Source organism: Notamacropus eugenii, chromosome 2 (genome assembly GCF_028372415.1).
Source record: "Notamacropus eugenii isolate mMacEug1 chromosome 2, mMacEug1.pri_v2, whole genome shotgun sequence".
Classification (NCBI taxonomy): Eukaryota; Metazoa; Chordata; class Mammalia; order Diprotodontia; family Macropodidae; genus Notamacropus; species Notamacropus eugenii.
Window position 1 is genome coordinate 504,260,342 of NC_092873.1, and position 22,013 is coordinate 504,282,354.

A 22,013-nucleotide genomic window follows, 5' to 3' on the forward strand; every position below is an offset into this window, starting at 1 on the left:
ATCTGCAAAGAAATGATAAGTGATCCCACATTCTCTTAAATTATCATTATTATTACACAAGTCAGATACCATAGAGAGAAAAAGCAAAGAAGACCCAGGACAGAACAACCCCAGGGGACATTAATGGGCATAAAGAATCAGCAAAAGAGACGGAGAGGGAAGAGTCAGATTGTTAGAAGATAAGCAACAGAAAGCAGCCTCACCAAACTAAAGTATTCAAGAGGAGATGATCAACCGTGAAATACTGCAGACTTCAAGAAGAAAGAGGTTTTGGGGGAAAGACAGTGGAAATTAAGACATCATCTGGAAGCCCCATAAGCTCAGAATGAAAGCTATGATTCTGTGATGAACTTAAAAGCAAAGTTCTTTTCCCATAAATTGCTTATTATGCCACATTTTCCCCCACTTCATATATGCATATTGCTATTTTTTTGTTCTTAAGAATGGGGTATCTCAATTATATTTCATCTTTTCAAGACTCTGTCCAGCATTCTAATCTTCCTCGATCTTTTGAGGTACTAATTCTGTCAATGAATATATTATCAATTCCAAATCTATCATCTAATATATCAGCTTTCTCAACTGTAGAGTTATGAGCAAGATTTTTCCATCAAATGTGCAAAGCTAGTATTTCCCATGGTATTATGCATACAGACCTTCCTTTGGGAAGCTGGATAAAAGAACAGGACACCAATGTGATATCGAGCTATAGCCCACAATGAAGTTCTATTGAGCAATAATACCTAGACTTTCACATGGTTGTGAGATCTGAACTTATTAGATATTACAGCCAGCTGTGCCATTAGCATTACCCAGCTAGTATGCCAAACAACTAATATGGCAAAACATGCAAAGCAGAGATTCTTATCCTTTTTCGCATCACAGACAACACCCCTTTGGCAATTTGATGAAGCCAAGAGATTCCATTCAGAATGTTTTCAAATGCATAAAATAAAATATATGGGATTACAAAGGAAACCAACTTAGTGAAATATGCCCTAAAAGCTAGTGACCCAGTTTTGTCATTACAAGGTCTATGCCCCAAAGAGATCAAAGAAAGAGTACACACACAAAAAATATTTATAGCAGTTCTTTTCGAGATGGCAAAGAATTGGAAACTGAGGGTGTGAATTCACATCAATAGGAGAGAATGGATAAAGTGTTATATGAAAGGAATGGAATATAATAGTCATAAGAAATGACAAAATGGCCAGCTTCAGAGGAAACTGAGATGACCTCTACAAACTGATGTCATGAAATGAGAAGAACTAGGAGAACAGTTTACACAATGACTACATGAGAGAAAAAAACTCTTGACTTTAAAATTTTGATCAGGTCCAGAGGCCTGAACATAAATGATGCAACCCACCTTAATATTTGGTTAAAATTTTAAAAGCTCTTAGCATAGTGCTTGGCAGACAGGTAGGCATGACATAAATGTTTATCACCTTCGCCCCGCTTCCCATGCCCTGCCAGAGAATGGATGGGCTTAAAATTTAGAATGAGACGCACATTTTTGGATGTGGCCAAAATGAGAATCTGCATTGAGAGACTAAACATATTAGTTGTGAGAGTTTGGCTTTTTTAACTTTTGTGACTATTTGGTGAAGCTAAAAGAATAGGAGACCATGCCATACTCATGCTGTAGGTCACCAGGGGGTCTGCTATATCATTGTGGTGCCTGTGGTACCCACTGTTCAGTAACTTGCCCAGGGTCACACTGCTACTAAGTATCAAGATTTTAACTTGGCTTTCCTTACTCCAAGTCCAGTACTGTATCTTATACATCAATACTTGGCTTTTTAATTTTCTTTTATTTTTTCCTTGGAAATAAAAATTCATAGACCCAAAGCAAATTTGTGTAGCTCTGGACTTTTACAGTGAAATACCTTCACTTACCTCTTTGGTTTTAGACTTATATTCGTAGATCAATATTCCTAAAATAGCATTTTATATATATCACTCCCCTCTCTGTGTGCACTTCCATTACTGTATCTGTCAAATAAGGTGGTTAGATTTGATGGCCTCTATAGTTCTAAACCTATGATCCTAGGATCCAAATTAGAGTTTGCAAGGTTATACTGGGTATTCTGGAAAAGCATAAAAATAGGAAGAATGAAAGTCCATTTTGCTATTTGTATGATATGGGACAAACAGACCCCACAGTGACCTATGGTCTAAAGCAGCGACAGCAGAATATTATCTAAGACACACTGAAAATGAAAGACTGGACAGAACTCAGTGACTGAATATAAGAGAAAGAGGGAGGAATTAAGAATGACTCCAAATGTGAAAGGAGGGACTGAAAAAAATCTTAGAATCACTGACTGATTCTGTGAATTGACAGGGCGAGCAGAAGTTGTAATGGGAAGAAGGATGTTTGTTTTTAACCACCTTTTTATCTGACTAAAATAGAAGTGGCAAAGGACAGTGGATGGAGCCTCAAAACTAGAGACAAAACCTGAATTTAAATCCAGCCTCAGACACTTTTCAGCTGTGTCATCCTGGAAAAGTCACCTCACCCTGTTTGCCTCAGTTTCCCCATCTGTAAAATGAACTGGAGAAGGAAACGGCCAACCCCTCCGGGATCTCCGCCAAGAAAAACCCCCGATGGGTGCCCCCTTGTGCTTTTCCGGCAGAAGAAGGGGACCTGCCCCTACTCTCTCCAAGGTAAGACCTGGCCTTAGTAACTCAACCTCAAACTCTCCCAGACACACCTGCATCCCCATTTGGTGCTCCATCTGACAAGTGAACTCTAGAAGTATCCAGATCACAGTCATACTCAGAGACTTTTGGAAGGCTAGTTGAAGCAGGAGTCCATCAATATGAAAGAGGCGGGCAGCTCACTGCCCCTTCCCTCCTGCTGTGGCAGGTCCTCCCTGGGGGGGCTGACCCCTTCACCTCCCCCTCCCCCAGGCCATCCCACACTCAGCCGTCCAAGCGCCTTCTAAGTGAAGCCCGATCCCACCGGGTCAACCCGTCTCCACCTAACAAACTGCACCTCAGCTCCGGACATTGCCTCTGGCTGGTCCTCCCTCCTCCTCTCCACCTGCTGGGGTAGGTCCGGCCTCAGCTACAGCCCCCTCCCTCCAGAAGCCTTTCCACACCCTTCTTTTCTCCCTCTCCCGGAAGGCTCAGGCTGGATATCTCCAATTTGCTGAAGTGCATACTGTCTAGCATGGCTGTTGCACACCGGGAGGGCAGCCGCTGACCCTCTGGCCCGTGCACGGGGCCAGATGAAGTGTGATGACCACGCCGGCGGCCAGGCGCGATGGACAGTCGGCAAGTTCTGGCTGACTGGTCGGACTCCTGGGCTCCCCCCAGCCGCGAGACCCTGGACAAGTCCCTTCACCCGCCCGCCTCCGAGGGCTCAGACCACAGCCCCTCCCGGCCGGGGAGATCGAGGGCTGTCGTGGGGACGCACAGGGACCCCCCGGACGCGGCCCCTCGGCCGAGCGCCCGCAGCCGTCCCGGCCCGAACAAAAGCCACCACCAAGTTTCTGGGGCCGAAGGCGATGGGGGAGCGTCCGGCGGGCGGCCGGAGAAGGCAGGCTCGCGGCGCAGAGGGGGACTTTTAAAGACCCCGCAGCCCGTGGGGGCGCGGGGCGAGGATCCCCCAGACCCTGCCCCGGCCTCCGGAGCACTCCCCACCACCTCCGGTGGGGCGAGCGCTCCCCGGGGCCCCGACCTCTCGCCCTCCCCCCACCACCTGAGGCCGCTCGGCCCGAGGCTCGGGCCCGGGGCCGCGCCGGGAGCCTTGAACGCCGACCCGCGCCCCGGCCCCCGGCCCCCGGCGGGCCTCCCTCCCGCCCTCCTCACCTTGGAGAGCTGGGGCGGGCTTGGGCGTCCGCATCAACTTCCCGTCCGGCCGGCAGCCCCCGCCGCCGCCTCCCCGTGGCCGCCTCAGCCCGGCGCCCCAGGCCGCCACCTCCGTCCGGGCGAGGGTCGCTCCCCGCGCGCCCCGACTGCCGGCCCCCCGCTGGGGCCGCCGCTGCTGCGCCGCCGCGGACTCCGACCCCGGCAGCCCCCTCCCGGCCACACACCCCCCACGCCCTCGGCCGCCGCCGCTCCCGGCCGGCCAGACCGCCAGGGAAGCCCAGCGCGCAGGCGCGGCGGCGGAGCCTTAAAGGCACAGGGGCCGCCTCCGCCGCGCAGTGGGCTCGGGGCCCGGGACGGGAAGGGCCGGAGCAGGGGCAGGGGCCGCAGTCGGGGCCGGGCCGGGCCAGGCGGCGCGGGGAAGCCCCTTCTCCCAGCGCGGGGCCAGGCCGGCGCAGGACCAAGGGGGCGGCGTGACCCTGGGCGAGTCGCTTCCCCGCCGGCCGCCCCGGCTTCCTCTTCTGTGACCTGGGGCTACCCCCCTATCCCCGAGACCTGCCCGGAGTGGTGGCGGTCACATACTGATAACGCGCTGGGCGAGCCAGAAAACGCTCTCGGAAATATATATATGTGAAATGGTACAGTTACTGTATATTCTACTGTAAACTGTATATAATTATTCTACTTTATGTTATATAGTGGTATAACCTATTATATTGTAAATTACTAATAAAACCCCAAGTCTATAACGCCATATTCATATAGTATAATTGTATCACACATCGTTACACTGTCAGGGTGCTGGATGACCAGATATTACACATGCTGCACGTTTTATACATTGTAACATTCTGCCTCGTTACAGTGTATTACAACAGAATACTAGATGGTTATTATTAGACGGTAGAATGATTACTGTGGTTTTAGGGTTACGCTCCTGACTGCCCGGCCTGGGACCCCCGGAGCCCGGGCCCCCCCTCACTCATCCTTGGGGCGCTGCAGCCCCCTCAGCCCCTGCTCTCCCAGAGGCCGCAGTCCCACCAAGGAAGCAACTTTTCCAAAACAGTCATTATCATGTAAATGGCCCATGCCCGGGTAAAAAGCCCTTGACAATCAGTAGTCAAGGCACACTCCCCCCGTGGGGAGTCTGCCAGGGCTTCCCTCCCAAGCCCTGGCACCAGTATTTGAAGGCCAAGTCCTCTGGCAGCAAAGCAGGAATTCTGCAAAGCCTAATAATGGACTTGGTTTGAGACCAAGGCGACCCGCTAGATGCAGCCGTATCCCAGGAAAACAGGCCGCGTGGAAAAAGGGAAGCGATCCACACAGGCTCCGAGCACTGTTCATTTCAGAAGTGCTTCATCCGCCTCCTTGTAATTATCAGAACAAAAAACTCCTAACTCATTTGCCTAGAAATTATCCCTAGTGGTAACTGGTTATTTTCTCATTTAAATCTATGGAAGGTGGTCCTCAGAACAGGATTACGCAGAAAAAGGGAGCTCTTGGGAGCAAGCGCTCTATTATTTCCCCCCAAATCTCATCTAATGATTGGTTCAATAAAGTAGCTGCAAGACAGAGAGACCTCAAGATATCCCCCTAGCTAAGATTAAAGCCCTGGAGTTTCATCGGTTGCAATATTTGGAATTAGGCTGCTTGGGTGAATTCATAGCATTTCATAACACTGATTTTAATCGACTTCTAAATAACTACAGAGCAGAATGCAATGGGAGCCACGACAACTTTAACAAATATACTTCCACAGAGTGGAAGTCTGACTGAGGTGTCATTTAGAGGTCCCAAAGGATATCCACTCACCTGGAGTAGACTTTTAATCATTTCAACTCAAAACAAATACTATGTCTAAGTGAGCTTTCTTTTCATTATCTTAGACTACCGATACTCTTCATATTTAATTCTCTAATGAATCTGTGATCTCATCAATTCAATTCCACAAGCCTGTATTAAATGAAACAGCTAGGTGGCACAGTGGAAAGAGATTGGACCTGGAGTCAGGAAGATTTGTATTCAAACTACATCTCAGTCCCTTACCACCTGGTGACCCTAGACAAGTCACTTAACCTGTTTCAGTTTTCTTATCTGTAAAATAGCACCTAATAATTAATAATAGCACCTAACTGTTGTAAGGATAAAGTAATATTTGTGAAAACACTATATTAATGCTAGCTATTAAATGTCTATCATGTAAGAGCCATGTCTGTATAAGTAAAGGGAGTTTCATCACTGGGAGGTTCATTCCCCAATGAACTCACAAGTCAAGAAAAAAAACATGCTAGGTACTGTGCTGTGATGTACTGGGACCATAAAATCAAAAATGATCATTGATTTGGGTATTCCTTCCAACTATGCAGATCCATCTATGCCTGCCCATTCTGCAGTGCCACAAAAACAGCCAGCCTCCTCTATTTCACCGAGATCCAACCGTCTTAAAATGAATAAAAGATCAATTAAATGGGCTAAAAACTACCCTGGACAAAGGGCTGGATTGGACAGTGACTGTGTACATTATAAATTCAAGTCATCCAACTTCAACTGGGCCCTCACTGCAACAAGGCAGTCCTTTTATTCATCTCTAACTGATTCTCTATCTCACGACTGCACAAAAGCTTTTTCAAACCTTTTATTCAGTCCTCAAGCTTCCCACACTGACCCTTCCCTCCCTCCCTGTCAACTGATGACTTTTGCCTTTGACTTTACTGAGAAAATAGAGGCCATTTGACTGAGCTCCATCTTCTTGCCTTCTCCTCATCTTAAAATCCCTTGACATGTCCCCTTACCCCCACCCCCTGGGGTCAGTCTCCTTTCTCCCAGGCTCCAATAGGTTCCCAGCACCTTGCCAAGGTCATGTCATCTGTCATATGTGTATCAGAGCTTCCTCTTCTGCAGATTGCCATCATAATCATCCCTCTCTCTTATCTTCCGTGTCTTCCTGTCTCCTACCTTCAGACATACCCAGGTGTCCCCCACTGAGGCAACTAGATGTAGTGGATCGCAGACTGGATCTGGAGCCAGGAGAAATCCTGCCTTCACCACTAGCTGTGTCACAGGGACAAGTCACTCAACTTTCTCACATCAGTTTCCTCAGCTGTAAAATGAGGATAATATAGCACCTCACAGAGTAATTTCTGAGAGCCAACGGAGACAGCATATGTCAAGTGCTCCGCAAATCTTCAAGTTCTCTAGATAAATGCTAGCTACTAGGATTCTTTTTCTCCGCTTAGTCCCAAACTTCCTAACTCATGCCTTGACTGAAAATGCTGTCTCCACAGTTAGCAGTAATATCTTAATTGCCAAATTGGTTGGTCTTTTTTCAGTGGTCATCCTCCTAATAGTAATAAATAATGTTTTTACAGTGCCTTAAGGTTTACACAGTGCATTTTTCCTTACCACAAGCCTGTGAGAAAGATTATTAGTAGTATTATCCCTACACAGGTTAAATAACTTGCCTAGGATTACAGAGCTAGTAAATGTCTGAGGTAGGATTAGAACTCAGGTTCTAATCTATCTACTGTGCCCCCTGACTGCCCCATACCTACTAGTTTTAGGGGAAACCAGGTGACACAATAGAGTGCCAGAGTCAGAAGGATCTAAATTCAATTCAGCCTGACATATACTGGCTGTGTGGCCCTGGGCAAGTCACTTAACTTCTGCCTGCCTTAATTTTCCCAAGATTAAACTGGATGTGATAATAATAACCCTGCCTCCCAGGGTTGTTGTGAAGATCAAATGAGATATTTGTAAAGTTCTTAGCACAGTGTGGTACACATAGTGAGAGCTCAATACAGGCCTGCTTCCTACCTTCCTTAACACTGCTGACCGCCCTTCTCCTCCTGGATATTCTCTCCTCTCTGGCCTTTCGTGACATAACTCCCTCCTGTGTCTTGTCCTACCTGCCTAAGCATTCCTGTTTTCTTATATCACACCCTGTCCCTGTCAGTGTGCAACAAGCCTCTGTTCTAGGTCCCCTACACTTCTCTCTCTATACCTTCTCTTTTGCCGATCTCAGTAGCTCTCATGGGTTTTAATTATCATCTCTGATAACTGATGACACATACACACCCAGTCTTAGCTACTCCCCTGAGCTTCATTCTCACGTCATCAATTGCCAGTTGGATATTTCCAAATGGATATCTCAAAAACATCTCAAACTCAACATCCAAAACAAAGCTCATCCTCTTTCCCCCTAAATCTCCACCTTTTCCAAATTCCCCTATTTCTCTGAAAGACATCACCATCCTTCCAGCCTCTCCAGTTCAAAACTTCAGTGTTGGCCTCAAGTCCTCTTCCTCGCCGACCACACATACTGAATGCATTGCCAAATCTTGTCAGTTCTACCACCACAAAGTCTCTCATTCAGTCTCTCTACTCAGGACATCCCTTCTCATCTGGATTATTGTAATAGCTTAGTCATTACTAGGTTTGTATTCCAAAGGAATCATAAAAATGAGAAAAGGACCCACATGTACAAAAAATATTTCTAGCAGCTCTTTTTGTGGTTCCAAAGAACTGGAAACTGAGGGGATGTCCATCTATTGAGGAACAGCTGAACAAGTTGTGGTATATGGATATAATGTAATACTATTGTGCTAGAAGAAATGACGAACAGGCAGACTTCAGAAAAACCTGGAAAGACTTACATGAAGTGATGCTGAGTGAAGTGAGCAGAACCAGAACATTGTATTCAGAAAAAGCGACCCTGTAGAATGACCTACTCTGATAGACATAGTTCTTCTCAGCAATGTGATGGTCCAAGGCAATTCCAAAAGACTCATGATGGAAAATGCTATCCACATCCAGAGAAAGAACTATGGAGTCTGAATGCAGATCAAAGCACACTATTTTCTCTCTTTTGTTTTTGTTTTTTCTTTCTTATGGTTTTCCCTTTTGTTCTGATTCTTCTTTCACAACATGACTAATGTAGAAATGTGTTTAATATGATTGTATATATCAGATTGCATGGCATCTTGGGAAGGGAGAAGGAAAAATTTAGAACTCAAAATCTTATAAAAGTAAATACTGAAAACGAAAAATAATTTTTTTTAAAAAAAAAGGTTTGAAGTGTTGGCTCTTTTGAGGAGAGAAATGAGGTGATAAAGGGGATGATTGTAGTGCCAGAAGGGATAGGATAAATTGATGTTGGAGCTGGAAGGGTAAAACAAAGAAGGCTTCTCTGACCTTTCTACTTCCATCAATCAACAAATATTTACTAAATGTGACTTGCCCAAGGTCACATAGCTAAAGGACTTTTAAACCAGAGACAAGTCATTTAACCTCTGCATGCTTCAGTTTCCTCAATCATAAAATGGGGATAATGATAGCACTTACCTCCCAGGGTTGTAGTGAGGATCAGATAAGATAATAATTGTCAAAAGCCTGGCACATGGTAAGTATAGCATAAATCTTAGCTATTATTATTACCTTCAATTACAAATGCAGTAGGTAACCACTGGAGTTTCTTGAGTAGGTAAGTGACATAATAGAGCAGCACTTTAAGATAATCACTTTGGCAGCTCCACAGAGAATGGATTGGAGAGGGGAGAGACTTATGGTGGGAAGAACTGATTCTTAGATAATAGAAATTAGTATAATTCTACACTAGTATAATTTTTCTATGCTAGAGATTGGTATAATTTAAGTGAGAATGTTGGTCATGTGAATAGAGAGAAGAGGACAGACCAAAAAACCTTGTGAAGCCAAAAGTGAAAAGATTCAGCAATTGGATATGTGGGGTCAGGAGCAGCTGGGAGTCAAGGATAATATCAAGATTGTGAACCTGGGTGACTGGAAGGATGGTAGAACCCAGTACAAAAAATACAGACATTCAGAAGAAAGGTGGGTTTGGGGAAACATAACAAGTTCTGTTTTGGACACGTTGAGTTGAGACGCAAATGAGACATCCAGTTCGAAATGTCCAATAGGCAGTTCATGATGTGTGACTAAAGCTCAGAAAAGAAACTAGGTACTATGATCTCTGTAAAGACAACTCTCAGTTTTATATATTGACCCCTAGTCTGCCTCCATAGACATCTCAAACTCAAATGTCTTAGACAAAATTCCTTATCATTTCTCCAAAACCTGCCCCTCTTCCAAATATTCCATTGCCATCAAGGGAACCTTTGTCCTTCCAATACTCAGTTTCACAACCTTGGTGTCACTCTCTAAACAACTGTCAAATCTTGTTAATTCTGTCTCTTGTACGTTTCCCCTCTGTCCATTCGCACAGCCACCACCCCAGTCTGAGCCCTCATTCCTTTTAGCCTGTTCTAATTACTATAGCTCCCCAATTGGTTTACCTGCCTCATGTCTCACCACTTTCTAAATCATCTTTCATGTAGTTACTAAGGTGATTTACCTAAAACATGAATCTTACTATGTCATCCTCCTCCTCAGTAAAAACCCCTGGCTACTTATTACCTCTAGAATCAGGTATCATAGAATGCCAGTTCTTTGGCATTTAAAGTTCTTCACAGTCTGACCCCTTCCTATATTTCTTATCTGGAAAAATGGAGTTACACATTACTCCCCTTCACACACTTGGCAATTCCAGCATGAACAGTGCTGCTCCTCCCTCATAACACTTCATTTCTGTCTCCATGCCTTTCTATGTGTTATCTTCTCCACTTGAGTATAAGCTCCCTGAAGGAAGGTACTTTTTTTTGTATCCCCAGTACAATAGTCATGTTGTTGCAACAGTCATGAAGGGGACTGAAGTAGGTATTGTAGAGCACTTAGAGCTTGATCAGACATCAAAGACATCAAGGTCATCCACTGCATCCCAGGCCATTGCCAGTTGTCTTCACTTTTGTCCTACCACTGGACTTAAGTATTCAGGAAGACAGTGAAGCTCACAACTTGGTAGAACTCTGCCTCACTTCATCTAATTTCACATACAAGTCAAGATGTCACTGGGTCCTCTTGGAAAACAAAGGACAAACAGTTTAGCATATCATCTGGCATATAGTAAACAATAAATGATGGATTGATAGATAGTTTTGGGAATTGTCTGCATAGAAATGGTCATTAAGTCCAAAGGAACTAATGAGGTTATCAAGTGAAACAGTTTAGAAAAAGAAGAGAGCTTAGGGCAGAGGCTTGGGATACTTCCAACAATTAGGGGGCAAGATATGGATGATAAACCAGCAAAATAGACCAAGAAGGAGCAGTCAGATGAAAGAGAAGCAAAGGGAGCAGTATCACAAGCCAGAGAAGCAAGAGTGCCCACTATGGGAAGGTAGTCAATGATCCACCTTCTCATACTAGGTACAGCATGCATCAAATAATGCAGAGATGCTGAGGAGGAGCATTTTTTAAACTCCATCAGGTTTGACAATTAAGAGATCATTGGTCATTCTGTTTAAGTTGAATGATGAGGTGGTTAGCCCGATCACAAAAATTGAAGAGAATAGATTTCTGTTCATTGAAAGTAATTAAATTTTAAAAAGAGAGAGAATATAGAGATGATAAGGAACAATAGCTTATTCTAGCAGTTTGAAAGGAGGAGAGGTATAAGATGATAACTTCAGAGATATACTTATGTTATCAATTACTGTATTCTCACACTTCTAGGCTCTTGTTCATGTTTTACCCTATGGCTAGAATTTTCTTTCTCCCATTTTCCTGCTGAATTTTCTTCCATCCTTTATTTTAAAAAAAATTTCCAAGCATATATTTTTTTCCCTTTCATATTCTACTTTCCCTTCCTCTGCTTGAAAAGAAAAAACAAAACCTTACAACAAATTTGCATGCTAAATAATAGGCAGATAGATAGACAGACAGACAGACAGATAGATAGATAGACAGACATACAGATAGCTGGCCACATCCAAACATGTGTATTTCATTCTGCACATTTAGTCTATTTTCTCTCTCAGGAGCCTTGTAGTATTCATCATCAGTCTTCACTAATTATGACTGGTCATCGTGTTCTCAAATTGCTCAGTGTCGTTTGTCTTTATAATATTGTTGTTCTAGTGCCACTTGTTCTCCTCATTCTGCTCACTTCATTCTGCGTCAGCTCATATAAGTCTTCCCAAGTTTCTCTAAAACTGTCTTTTTTGTCATTCCTGATGGGACAATAGTATTCCATTATATTCATATACCATAATTTGTTTAACTATTCCCTGATCTATGGTTATCCCCTTAGTTTCCAGTTCTTTACCACAACAAAAAGAACTGCTATAAATATTTTTGTACACATGGGACCTTTTCCTCTTTCTTTGATCCTTTTGGGGATATAGACCTAATAGTAGCATCCTGGGCCAAAGACTAGACACAGCTTAGTAAGTTTTGGGGCTTAGTTAGAAATTGCTTTCCAGAATGGCCATACTAATTCATAGTTGTGTTGATGCATCAATGTACATGTTTGCCATAAAATTCCTCCAACATCTGTCATTTTCCTTTTTTTGTCAACTTTGCCAATCTTGATGGGTGTGAGGTGGAACCTCACAGTTGTTTTAATTTGCATTTCACTATTAGCAATTTGGAGCATTTTTTCATACGCTACAGATGACCTAGGTTTCTTCCTTTGAGAATTGCCTCTTCCTATCCATTAACCATGTTTCAATTGGGTAACAGTTATTTTTCTTACTAGAAAAGAGACTTTTACCAAAGAAACTTGCAGAAAAAAAAATCTCAGTTAACTGTTTCCTTTATAATCTTAGCTGAATTGGATTTGTTAGTGTAATTTAAAAAAAAAGTTTATGTAATCAAAATTGCACACCACCACTACCCCCAACCTTTAAAGCCTGACTCAAATGTTATCTTCTCAAGAAATCCTTCCCAGATCCTTGAGATCAATATCACCTTATCTCTCAGACCTCATACAGTTCTTTGTTTTCATCTAATCACAGAATATCAGTTCTGGAAAAGATCTTAAAAATCATTAATGACAGACAGGGTTATATAATGGTTAAATAGTTACACCTGGATATAAGAAAAGCTTATATATTGAATTCTGCTTCTGCCACTTTCTAACTATGTGACTATGTTCAAGCCACTTAGCCTCAGTTTTCTCGTCTATAAAGTGGAAATAGCAATGTTTTTGGTGCCTACCTCAGAGAGTTGTTTCAAGGATCAGATGAGGGAATGTAAAGATCAGATATAACAGCATGTAGTTCAATCCTCAGACACTTACTAGCTTTGTGACCCTGAGCAAGTCACTGACCCCTCTTTGCCTCAGGTTCTTCATCTGTAAAATGAGCTGGAGAAGGAAACGGCAAACTACTCTAGTATCTTTGCTAACAAAGTCCCAAATGTGGTCATGAGGAGTCAGACAAAACTGAAAACAACTGAACAACGATAAAAGTCCAATCCCCAGAAGAGAAGGATGTGCAAACTGAGATCCAGAGAGGTTAAGTGATTTCCCTTAGGTCATGCAATGAGTAAGTGGCAGAGCCAAGATTTAAATCAGATCTTTGCACCACAGATTATTTCCCCTACTGATAACCCTCAAGTGTATTTATCATGTGGAATGGTACTTTTCATTTTGACCAGAGCCAAAAACAATCCTTTGCACACAATAAGTACTTAATGAATATTTGATGGTGGAAGGGTTGCTGCTGCTTGGGACAGCAGCATGCAGACCAGAACTGTAGGAGAGCCTGTGCAGCCATCAGTGGCAGCCTCTTCAAAAATGCTTCAGATTTCATCCATTTACTTGTTATTCATTGTTCTAAAGAAAGGACTAGACAATCCTTCTGCCCCCTGCTATATCATATAACATCACAGCATCACTCTGGACTGACTCACTGGAAAGGCCCACTGTTCTATCCATTACAACACCTAATTGCTCTGGGTCTCAGTTTGTGAAACGAGGATTTGTGTTAGATGACCCCTTCCTATTACTGAGTTCCATCTAATTCTGAGACTCAGTGATTAGCTGTATTTTTATTTGAGCCCCAATTTGGAACCTTGCCCACTGAAAGGCTATGTTCATGATCTCTCAAGAGTCTGCATATTTTGCTATTGTGCAAGCAGAGATATAGAAAAGCTAGGCTGTTGCTCCACAGAAAACTCATTCTCTTACTCCTGGTATAGTTGGGGACTAAGGTCAGTTATGGGGCAGTTAGGTGGTGTAATGGATAGAGTGCCAGGCCTGGAGTCAGAAAGACTCATCTTCCTAATTTCAAATCTGGCCTCAGACACTTGCCAGCTGTGTGACCCAGAGCAAGTCACTTATCCCCATTTGTCTCTGTTTTCTCATCTATCAAATGAGCTGGAGAAGGAACTGGCAAACCACTGCAGTATCTTTGCCAACAAAACCCCAGATGGGGTCACAAAGAGTTAGACATAACTAAAAATGACTCAATGACAAAAAACAAAAAAGGTCAGTTATATGAAAAGAAGCACTGTCTGGTTTGTCTAAGAGGAAGAAACCATAGAAACTTACTTATAACTGAGATACTTGTTCAAGCAGGTCAACCTGTGACTCAAGTACAGTGTTCGTTAAACTTCCAGGAAGACTGTAAGTCACTGAAGTAATTAATGAGGACAATATTTGCTCTGCCCATGAGGCAGCAACCGGGCACTTCTTTTGGTCCTTATAATAACCCTATGAGATAGGTGCTATTATTATCATCCTCATTTTGCAGATGAGGAAACTGAGGCTGACAGGTTAAGTGACTTGTCCAGGGTCACACAACTAATAAGTATCTGAGAGACATTATTTGAATTCAGGTCTGGCTGAGTGCAAGTCCAAATCTATCCACTTGGCCATGGATTCCCTTTAGGAATCCCAATTCCAGAACCCTCGGACTGGATGATCTCTGAGCTTTCTCCCTATTTTTCTCTGGGATCCCTTTTTAGCCCTAAATCTGTGATTTCTAAAAATACAGATGAGTTGCTGCTTTGTAGAGGGAGTTGTTGCTTTTTACTCCAAGGGTTCCCCATATCTATGAAATCCCGTACCCTTTCCCCCTAAAAAAATGTTAAAATAAAATTGAAGTTTTCATTCTGAAAGCCCCTCCCCGCAAAATGCCTTTCAGAGTCTCAGCTTCTTTGAGTTCAATGATTCTCAGTCACAACTGCAGTGCATCACCTGTAAACGGTACCTTAGACTGTGCTCCCTCCCCCTTTGAGTCTGATATCACGAGATCCCTCTGAACGCAGGAACTGTTGGCCAAGTGCCCGCAGCATAGATATTACAGTTGTTTTTCTTATTTGTCCTTTATTCTCCAAGAGGACCATGACATCAGGGAGGTGCTTAATAAATGCTTACTGACTGACAACCCCCAGGGCAGAACAGCTGGGCGCTGGGATGATTAAGGAAATAAATCCTTTTCCTTAGCCAGTGGCGCTGTCCAAAAAAGCTGAAAGAACCCCAGACACGCAGCCGGCTCTACCGTGACTCTTCCTCCAGGATTATTCGCTACACGTTCATTGCAAGAACGACAAGATGCTGTAGAATTAGGAAAAGCTTCCTTCTCTGCAGGCTTGCCATTAGTCAAATGCATTCCTGGATGTCCCCCTCCCCCTCCCCTGGAGCGAATCAGACGAAGTCAATTCTTCAAATGAAACATGAGAAGTAAAAGCTTCCGCTCCTGTGGGTTGTTTTTTTTCCCTTTCTCAGAATAAACAGAGACCACAAATCTTAACTCAAACATAAACCTTTCATTTTTAAAAACAATTTTGATTTCCAGGTAAATATTTCCAGGTCTTACCTGTTTCCCAGTATGGTTTCCAGGGGCAGTAGTCATTTTAAGAGTAACCATCATAAGCCAAGAACCGAGGGAGATTGGGAATTTGAATTCAATTTCCAGCTGACTCATGGGGAGTGGTTTGCGCCACACTCCACCCAGATCCGCTCGGTTTTCCTCCCACCATCAATTTGTTAGGGGTTAGATCTATGGGAAGCTGGGATTGTGGAGGACTGACTAGACCCGGTGCATAAAGGGTTTCTCTGTTTTGTGTTTTGATTAAAAATTGATGGAATTTTAAAGGGGGGAGGGGTGATCATTTAACCATTGTTTCATTTCAGACAAATTCTGAAACTTTGGCAATTGGCTTTTCCAAATAGAAGGCTCCAGCCTCTGGAATTTGTCCTCTGGCTAACTCCCCTTCAGTGTTACTTGGGTGGATTTCCAGAAATTCTGCATTCACCTTTTCATTTTGGGTTATTCTTCAAATTGTTGCTGAGACGCTTCTACATTGCAAGCTTTTGCGTTCTAGAAGATGCATGATATTTACAATCATAATGCTCCCTGGCCATTTTCCACCCATGCTGCCATATTGCCTCCAGCTTCCTTATCAGCCCCCTCCCTCCAGAACTCTGCCCCTGGGACTCTGGGCTCTATCTGATAGGTCTTCTCTCACCTGGAACCAAACCTCCTAGTCACTTAAAAGTCACCCCGCACACACACACTTCTCCACCTCCCTTTCTGTGGTGTTGACCTCCACTGGGTCAAAAGCTCCCTGAGGGCAGGCTTGTATTTGTTTGTATCCTCTCTAGGGCTTAGCACAGAGCCTGGCAAATAGTAGGGGCAGCTAGGTGGCATAATGGATATACACTGCTGTGCCTGGAATCAGGAAGACTCATCTTCCTGAGTTCAAATCCAGCCTCTACACTTACTAACTGTGTGATCCTAGGCAAGTCACTGAACCTTGTTTGCCTTCATTTCCTCATCTGTAAAATAAGCTGGTAAAGAAAATGGCAAACCCCTCCAGTATCTTTGCCTAGAAAACCTCAAATGGGGTCACAGAGAGTTGGACATGACTGAACAATAACAACATGGCAACCCTGGAAGGTTGGTTATTATTATCCTCAAAGTTTTAAGTGACCTGCTCAAGTACACACAGCTAGCATCCGAGGCAGAAATTCAAACTCTGGACTTCTTGACCTAAAGTCTAGTTCTCTACTCACTGGCCACCAACCTACTTAATCTCTACCAAATGTTACTCTGCAGGTTGCTGGAACCAGTCTCCACTGGGTATTGCTCCTTGCTCTCACTTTCTGGGGTAATCCTTTCAGAGGCCTTCAAGCAATCTTAGTTCCAGTCTATTTAAGTACACTGACTAGAAGCTTGCTTGAATAAGAACTGTCATAGCCATTAAATCCAGCTAAGAAAAGCCAGTCAGCCAGATTACCCCCAGGCTGAGTTAAATCTTATATAATGGGAGATAAAAACAACTCTCAGCACTTAGCATAGTACCTGGCACATACTAGGTACTTAGGAAATGGTTACTAACTTAATAAATGATTACAGATAGCCATCTAATTTAGGATCAAGCATGTCCAAAATACACACATACTAGGCACTTAGTAAATGGTTACCAACTTAATAAATGATCACAGATGACTAACTCAAGATCAAACATGTCCAAAATCTTCTCTGGTTTAGCTTATAAATGAATTTCAACTAGAATAAAAAGGGAGCCAAGTTAGATGGTAGATTAGGGGCAGCCACCCAGCTGAACTCTCTCAACATCCCCCTCCAAACAACTTTAAAATCATGCCTCAGATCAAATTTTGGAGCAGGAGAGTCAACAAAAGTTCAGGATGAGACATTTTTCTGGCCTAAGGAAACTTAGGTCTGCATGAGAGGGCTGTGACAGACAGCCTGTTGGAGTATGCACAAAAGGCAGCATCAACAGCAGTAGTAGTAGCAGCAGTTTCACGAACTCTTAGCCCAGAGATGGTAAGGAGGTCTGACAATTGGTCAAGAGATTACAAAAGACCCTTTGCTGGCATGGAATACAGCTGATACTGACTGACAATTCTATTGCTTATGTGCCATTCTGGGTCATGGTCCCAGGGCAAAGTTGTTGGTCATCAGGTTGGTTGGTCATCAGGGAACAGAAGCCCTGGTCACAGTTCCAAGACAAATAGGAATGCTAGTTTTTGCAGCTGTAAGAGAGCAGGGTTGCTGTGACTATAGCACAGAACAGGAGAGCAAGGATCCTACTTCTCATCAGATCACACCACCTTGGAAGCACCAAAAACTTGCAGATTCCACCCCCCCCCCATAACTAACTCTGAAAACAATAGCACCAAAAAACCTAAAGCTTGATACAGTGCTTTGCCACCACCAGGTGAGCAGAGCCCAACTTTAACATAAAATTCAAAGTCAAGAAATAGGCTAGAAAAATGACTTAAAACAATAAGAATGACCAAAAAAAGTTGACCATAAAAAGCTACTCAGTGGCAGGGAAGAACAAAATATAAATTTAGAAGACAACAACATGAAAATAGCTACAACAAAAGCTTCAAAGAAAAATGCTAATTGGACACAAGCCAAACAAGAATGAAAGAAAGAAAGAAAGAGAGAAAGAAAGAAAGAAAGAAAGAAAGAAGAAAGGAAGGAAGGAAGAAAGAAAGAAAGAAAGAAACAAAGAAAGAAAGAAAGAAAGAAAGAAAGAAAAAAACAAAGAAACAAAGAAACAAAGAAAGAAAGGAAGGAAGAAAGGAAGAAAGAAAGAAAGAAAGAAAGAGAAAGAAAGAAAGAAAAGAGTGGTAGAGGAAAAATTGGGGAAAGAAATGAGAGTGATACAAGAAAATTATGAAAAAGGAATTACCAGCTTGGTAAAAGAGGTACAAAAATATTGAAGAAGTGATGCCTTAAAAAGTAGAATTGCTCTAATAGTAAAAAGAGGCATAAAAATTCACTGAAGAAAATAACTTAAAAAATAGAATTAGACAAATGGAAAGAAGAAGTACAAAAGCTCACTGAAGAAAATACCTCCTCAAAAATTAGAAGTATGGAACTAGAAGCTAATGATTCCATGCAAGAAACAATAAAACAAAGTCAAAAGATGAAAGAAGTAGAAGATATGAAATATCTCATTGAATAAAACAAATAACTAATGTAGAAAATAGATCAGGGAGAAATAATTTAAGAATTATTGGACTGCCTGAAAACTATGATCAAAGAAAGAACCTATAAATATCATATTTGAAGAAACAATAAAGGAAAACTGCCCTGATATCTTAGATCCAGAGGTTAAAATAGAAATTGAAAGATTCTACCAATGACCTCCTGAAAGAGATCCTCAAATGAAAACTCCCAGGAATATTATAGCCAAATTCCAGAACTCTCAAATCAAGGAGAAAACATGGTAATCAACCAGAAAGAAACAATTCAAGTACTATGGAACCACAGTCAGGATCACACAAAATTGAGCAGCTTCCATGTTAAAGGAGTTAAAAGATCAGAGATGATATAGAGCTGAATAGAAAATTCGACCTTCAAACACAACACTCAAAGGAAGTATAAAAGTAAACATGAAAATCATAAGGGACTCAATAAGATTAAACTGTTTACATTCCTATATGGGAAGATGATTCATGTAATTCCTAAGAACTTTATCATTAGTAGGGCAGTTAAAAGGAGTTGTTTACATAGACAGAAGGCATGGGGCATGGGCATGAGTCTATTATGTTGGAATGATCCCCTCCCCCAAAAAGTGAAGGGGTGAGAAAGAGGGATGCCCTGAGAGAAGGGGAAAAGGAAAGATAGAATGGGGAAATTTTTTTCACATAAAAAAGCACACAAAGAAGAGCTTTTACAGTGGAAGGGACAATGGGGGAGGAAGCAGGCAATGCTTGAACCTCATTCTCATCTAACTTGGTTCAAAGAGGAAAGAATATATATACATATACACACACTCAGCTATAGGTAGAAATATCACTTACTCAATAGGGAAATAGGAGGAGAAGGAGATAAAAGAAAGGCAAGGAGGGGGAATGATATAAGGCAGAGCAGATTAAGGGAGACAGTGGATAGAAGCAAAATGGATTTTGGGGAGGAATACGATGAAAAGAGAAGGAAGAAAAGAAAAAGAAGAAAATGGGATAGGGAAAAATACATAGTAATCACAACGGTAAATGAAATGGAAGCACATCACAGAATGGATTAGAAACTAGAATCCAACAATATGTTCTTTATAGGAGATGCACTTGAAGGAAAAAGATAAATACAGAGTTAAAATACAGGATTGGAGTAGAATCCAATATGCTTTAGCTGAAGTAAAAAAGCGAGGTGACAGGATTCATTTCAGACAAAGCAAAAAGCAAAAAATAGACCTAATTTAAAAAGATAATCAGGGAAACTTTATTTTTCACAGCCTCATTCCCATGTCTGACACTCTCCCCCTCCCCATCTCTACCTCTTACTCCACTTACTGGCTTTTTTCAAGTTTAAGCTAGAGTTCCATCTTCCACAAAAAGAAAAAAATCTTTTCCAGGACTTTTTAATTTTAGTGCCTTCCCTATGAAATGATTTCCAATTTATCTGGTATTTGCATATGTTTTTTTTGCCTGTTGTCTCCCCTATTAGATTTTAATCTGCTTGAGGGTAGGGACTGGTTTTCCCCTTTCTTTGTATCCCCAAGGCTGAGCAGAGCTGAATATATACTTGTCAAATGACTTGATGACAACAGTGATTAACATCATCTTTGTCCAGCCAGTTACTAGCATCTCCACGCCTGTTTCCTCACTTGTAAAACAAGGATAATAATCCTAGTGATACCCATTAGATACTATGGGTCCCAAGTGTGAGTACACGTTGCATCTGCCACTTTGCCTGGTCTCAGTTCCACCGAACAAGATGGGCAGGATAAACTCATCCTTGTCTAATCTATCGTGCTGCTAACTCAAGCCTTGATTGACACCACTTCCCTTAGCCTCCTGATTGGAAGGCTGGAGGATGAAGGTCAGAAAATGGACTCTCAGGTCACTCCATTTGACATCTGCTGCTCTGCCTTGTTTCAACTCCATAGAAGAAGATATCCCCTGGAATTCCCCCCTTACCCCCCTTTACTGCCTCTGTGTGTGTGTGTATTTGTGTATGTGTTGTCTCTCCTTTTAGACTATAAGTTCTTTGAGGTCAGGCACTATCTATTAATTGCATCCCCAGCAGGTAGCACAGTGCACACATGGTAGGTACTTAATAAATATATGTGGAATGGATTGGCTTAATGACTGGATGAATGAGAAATTTTTCACCTTTTTCTTCAAGGCGTTAGGTGGAATGGATTTTCTATGACCACCTCTGTCTCAACCATTAGAGGTCAAAAAAAGTAAAATCAGCTTCTCTTATGGTCTCTTCCCCCCTTCCATTATCACCTGGGAGGAGACAACCCCAAAACCCTTAGTGCAAAGGGACCAGTCTGCTTGGAGAAAATGACATTACCTTCTAAGTGTCCTAGTTCCACATGACAAAATCAGAAAACTTAAAAATACAGATTAAAAATCAAATTATCAAATGTTCAGAGGCCCTAGAAAACCTCTAGATTACCAAGCCTGAAGGATAGTTTCTCATCCAGCTGAATTTCATGTAATCAATTATCTTCTTGTTCAGTTGTGTCCAACTCTTTGTGACCCCATTTGGGGTTTTCTTGGCAAAGATACTGGAGTGGTTTGTCATTTCCCTCTCCAACTCATTTTACAGATGGGGAGCTGAGACAACCAGATTTAAGTGACTTGCCCTGGATCACATAGTAAGTGTCTGAGACTGGATTTGAACCCAGAAAGAGGAGTCTTCCTGACTCCAGGCCCAGGACTCTATCTACTGTACCACCTAGCTGTCCCCTTATTCCCTTGCAGCACTCTAGAAATATTTAACAAATCCTTGTCCTCTCCTCAACCACTCCCCACCTTGGAGGAAGCTTCTATTTCTAGTCCTGTGATAGACTAGCAACTCTCATGGCCTTTAGCAACTTAAGCCTCCAGGCAAAGCAGCCAGTCCAAGCCTTGCCAGAGTGACTATTACATGTGCGTTTGTTGTGGAGAGCATATAAGATAATGGTTGTAATGCACCATATAAATGTAAGGTGTTATTAGTAGTAGTAGTAATAACAGTTTGGTATGAAGGAATGTTCCTCTGGAAAGAGAGGAATTAGCAATGGGCTAGATAGAGAGAGCCAGGAGATTGGCATCTCCAATTCTTTCACTAAACAGCCATGTTAAGTCAAATCAGCTAGGAATTATTTAGCTCTTACTATGTGCCATGTGCTATACAAAGTGCTGGGGATACAAAGAAAGGCAAAACAGGATATATACAGAGTAAACTGGAGATAGATAATCAACATATAGACGGTACTAGCATTGGTGGGAATTAGGAAGGCCTTCTCATTGAGACTTTAGCTGGAACTTGAAGGAATCCAGGCAAGCCAAGCAGTAGAGATGAGGAGGGAGAGCATTCCAGGTAGACTGGACTGCCAGAGAAAATCCTGGAGTCTGAGGATAGAGT

The 22,013-nt window shown here is 42.6% G+C and overlaps 1 protein-coding gene across 10 annotated transcripts in view; it reads right to left on the reverse strand.

The window, feature by feature from the left end:
• EVI5 (ecotropic viral integration site 5) overlaps positions 1–15,578 on the reverse strand; it is a 237,682-nt gene extending 222,104 nt beyond the window's left edge. For 3 of the 10 annotated variants that reach the window (XR_011975757.1, XR_011975758.1, XM_072649083.1), the window contains exon 1: positions 15,489–15,577. Coding sequence is in view for 5 of the 10 variants with exons in the window: in XM_072649083.1 (XP_072505184.1) it covers positions 15,489–15,542 (54 nt within the window). In the remaining 5 variants the exon portion in view is untranslated. Of the gene's footprint in view, positions 1–3,819; positions 3,909–15,488 lie in introns of those variants that run through there. The other 7 variants (XM_072649090.1, XM_072649089.1, XM_072649082.1 and 4 more) reach the window with 5 other exon arrangements.
• Between the last annotated feature and the right edge of the window lie 6,435 nt (positions 15,579–22,013).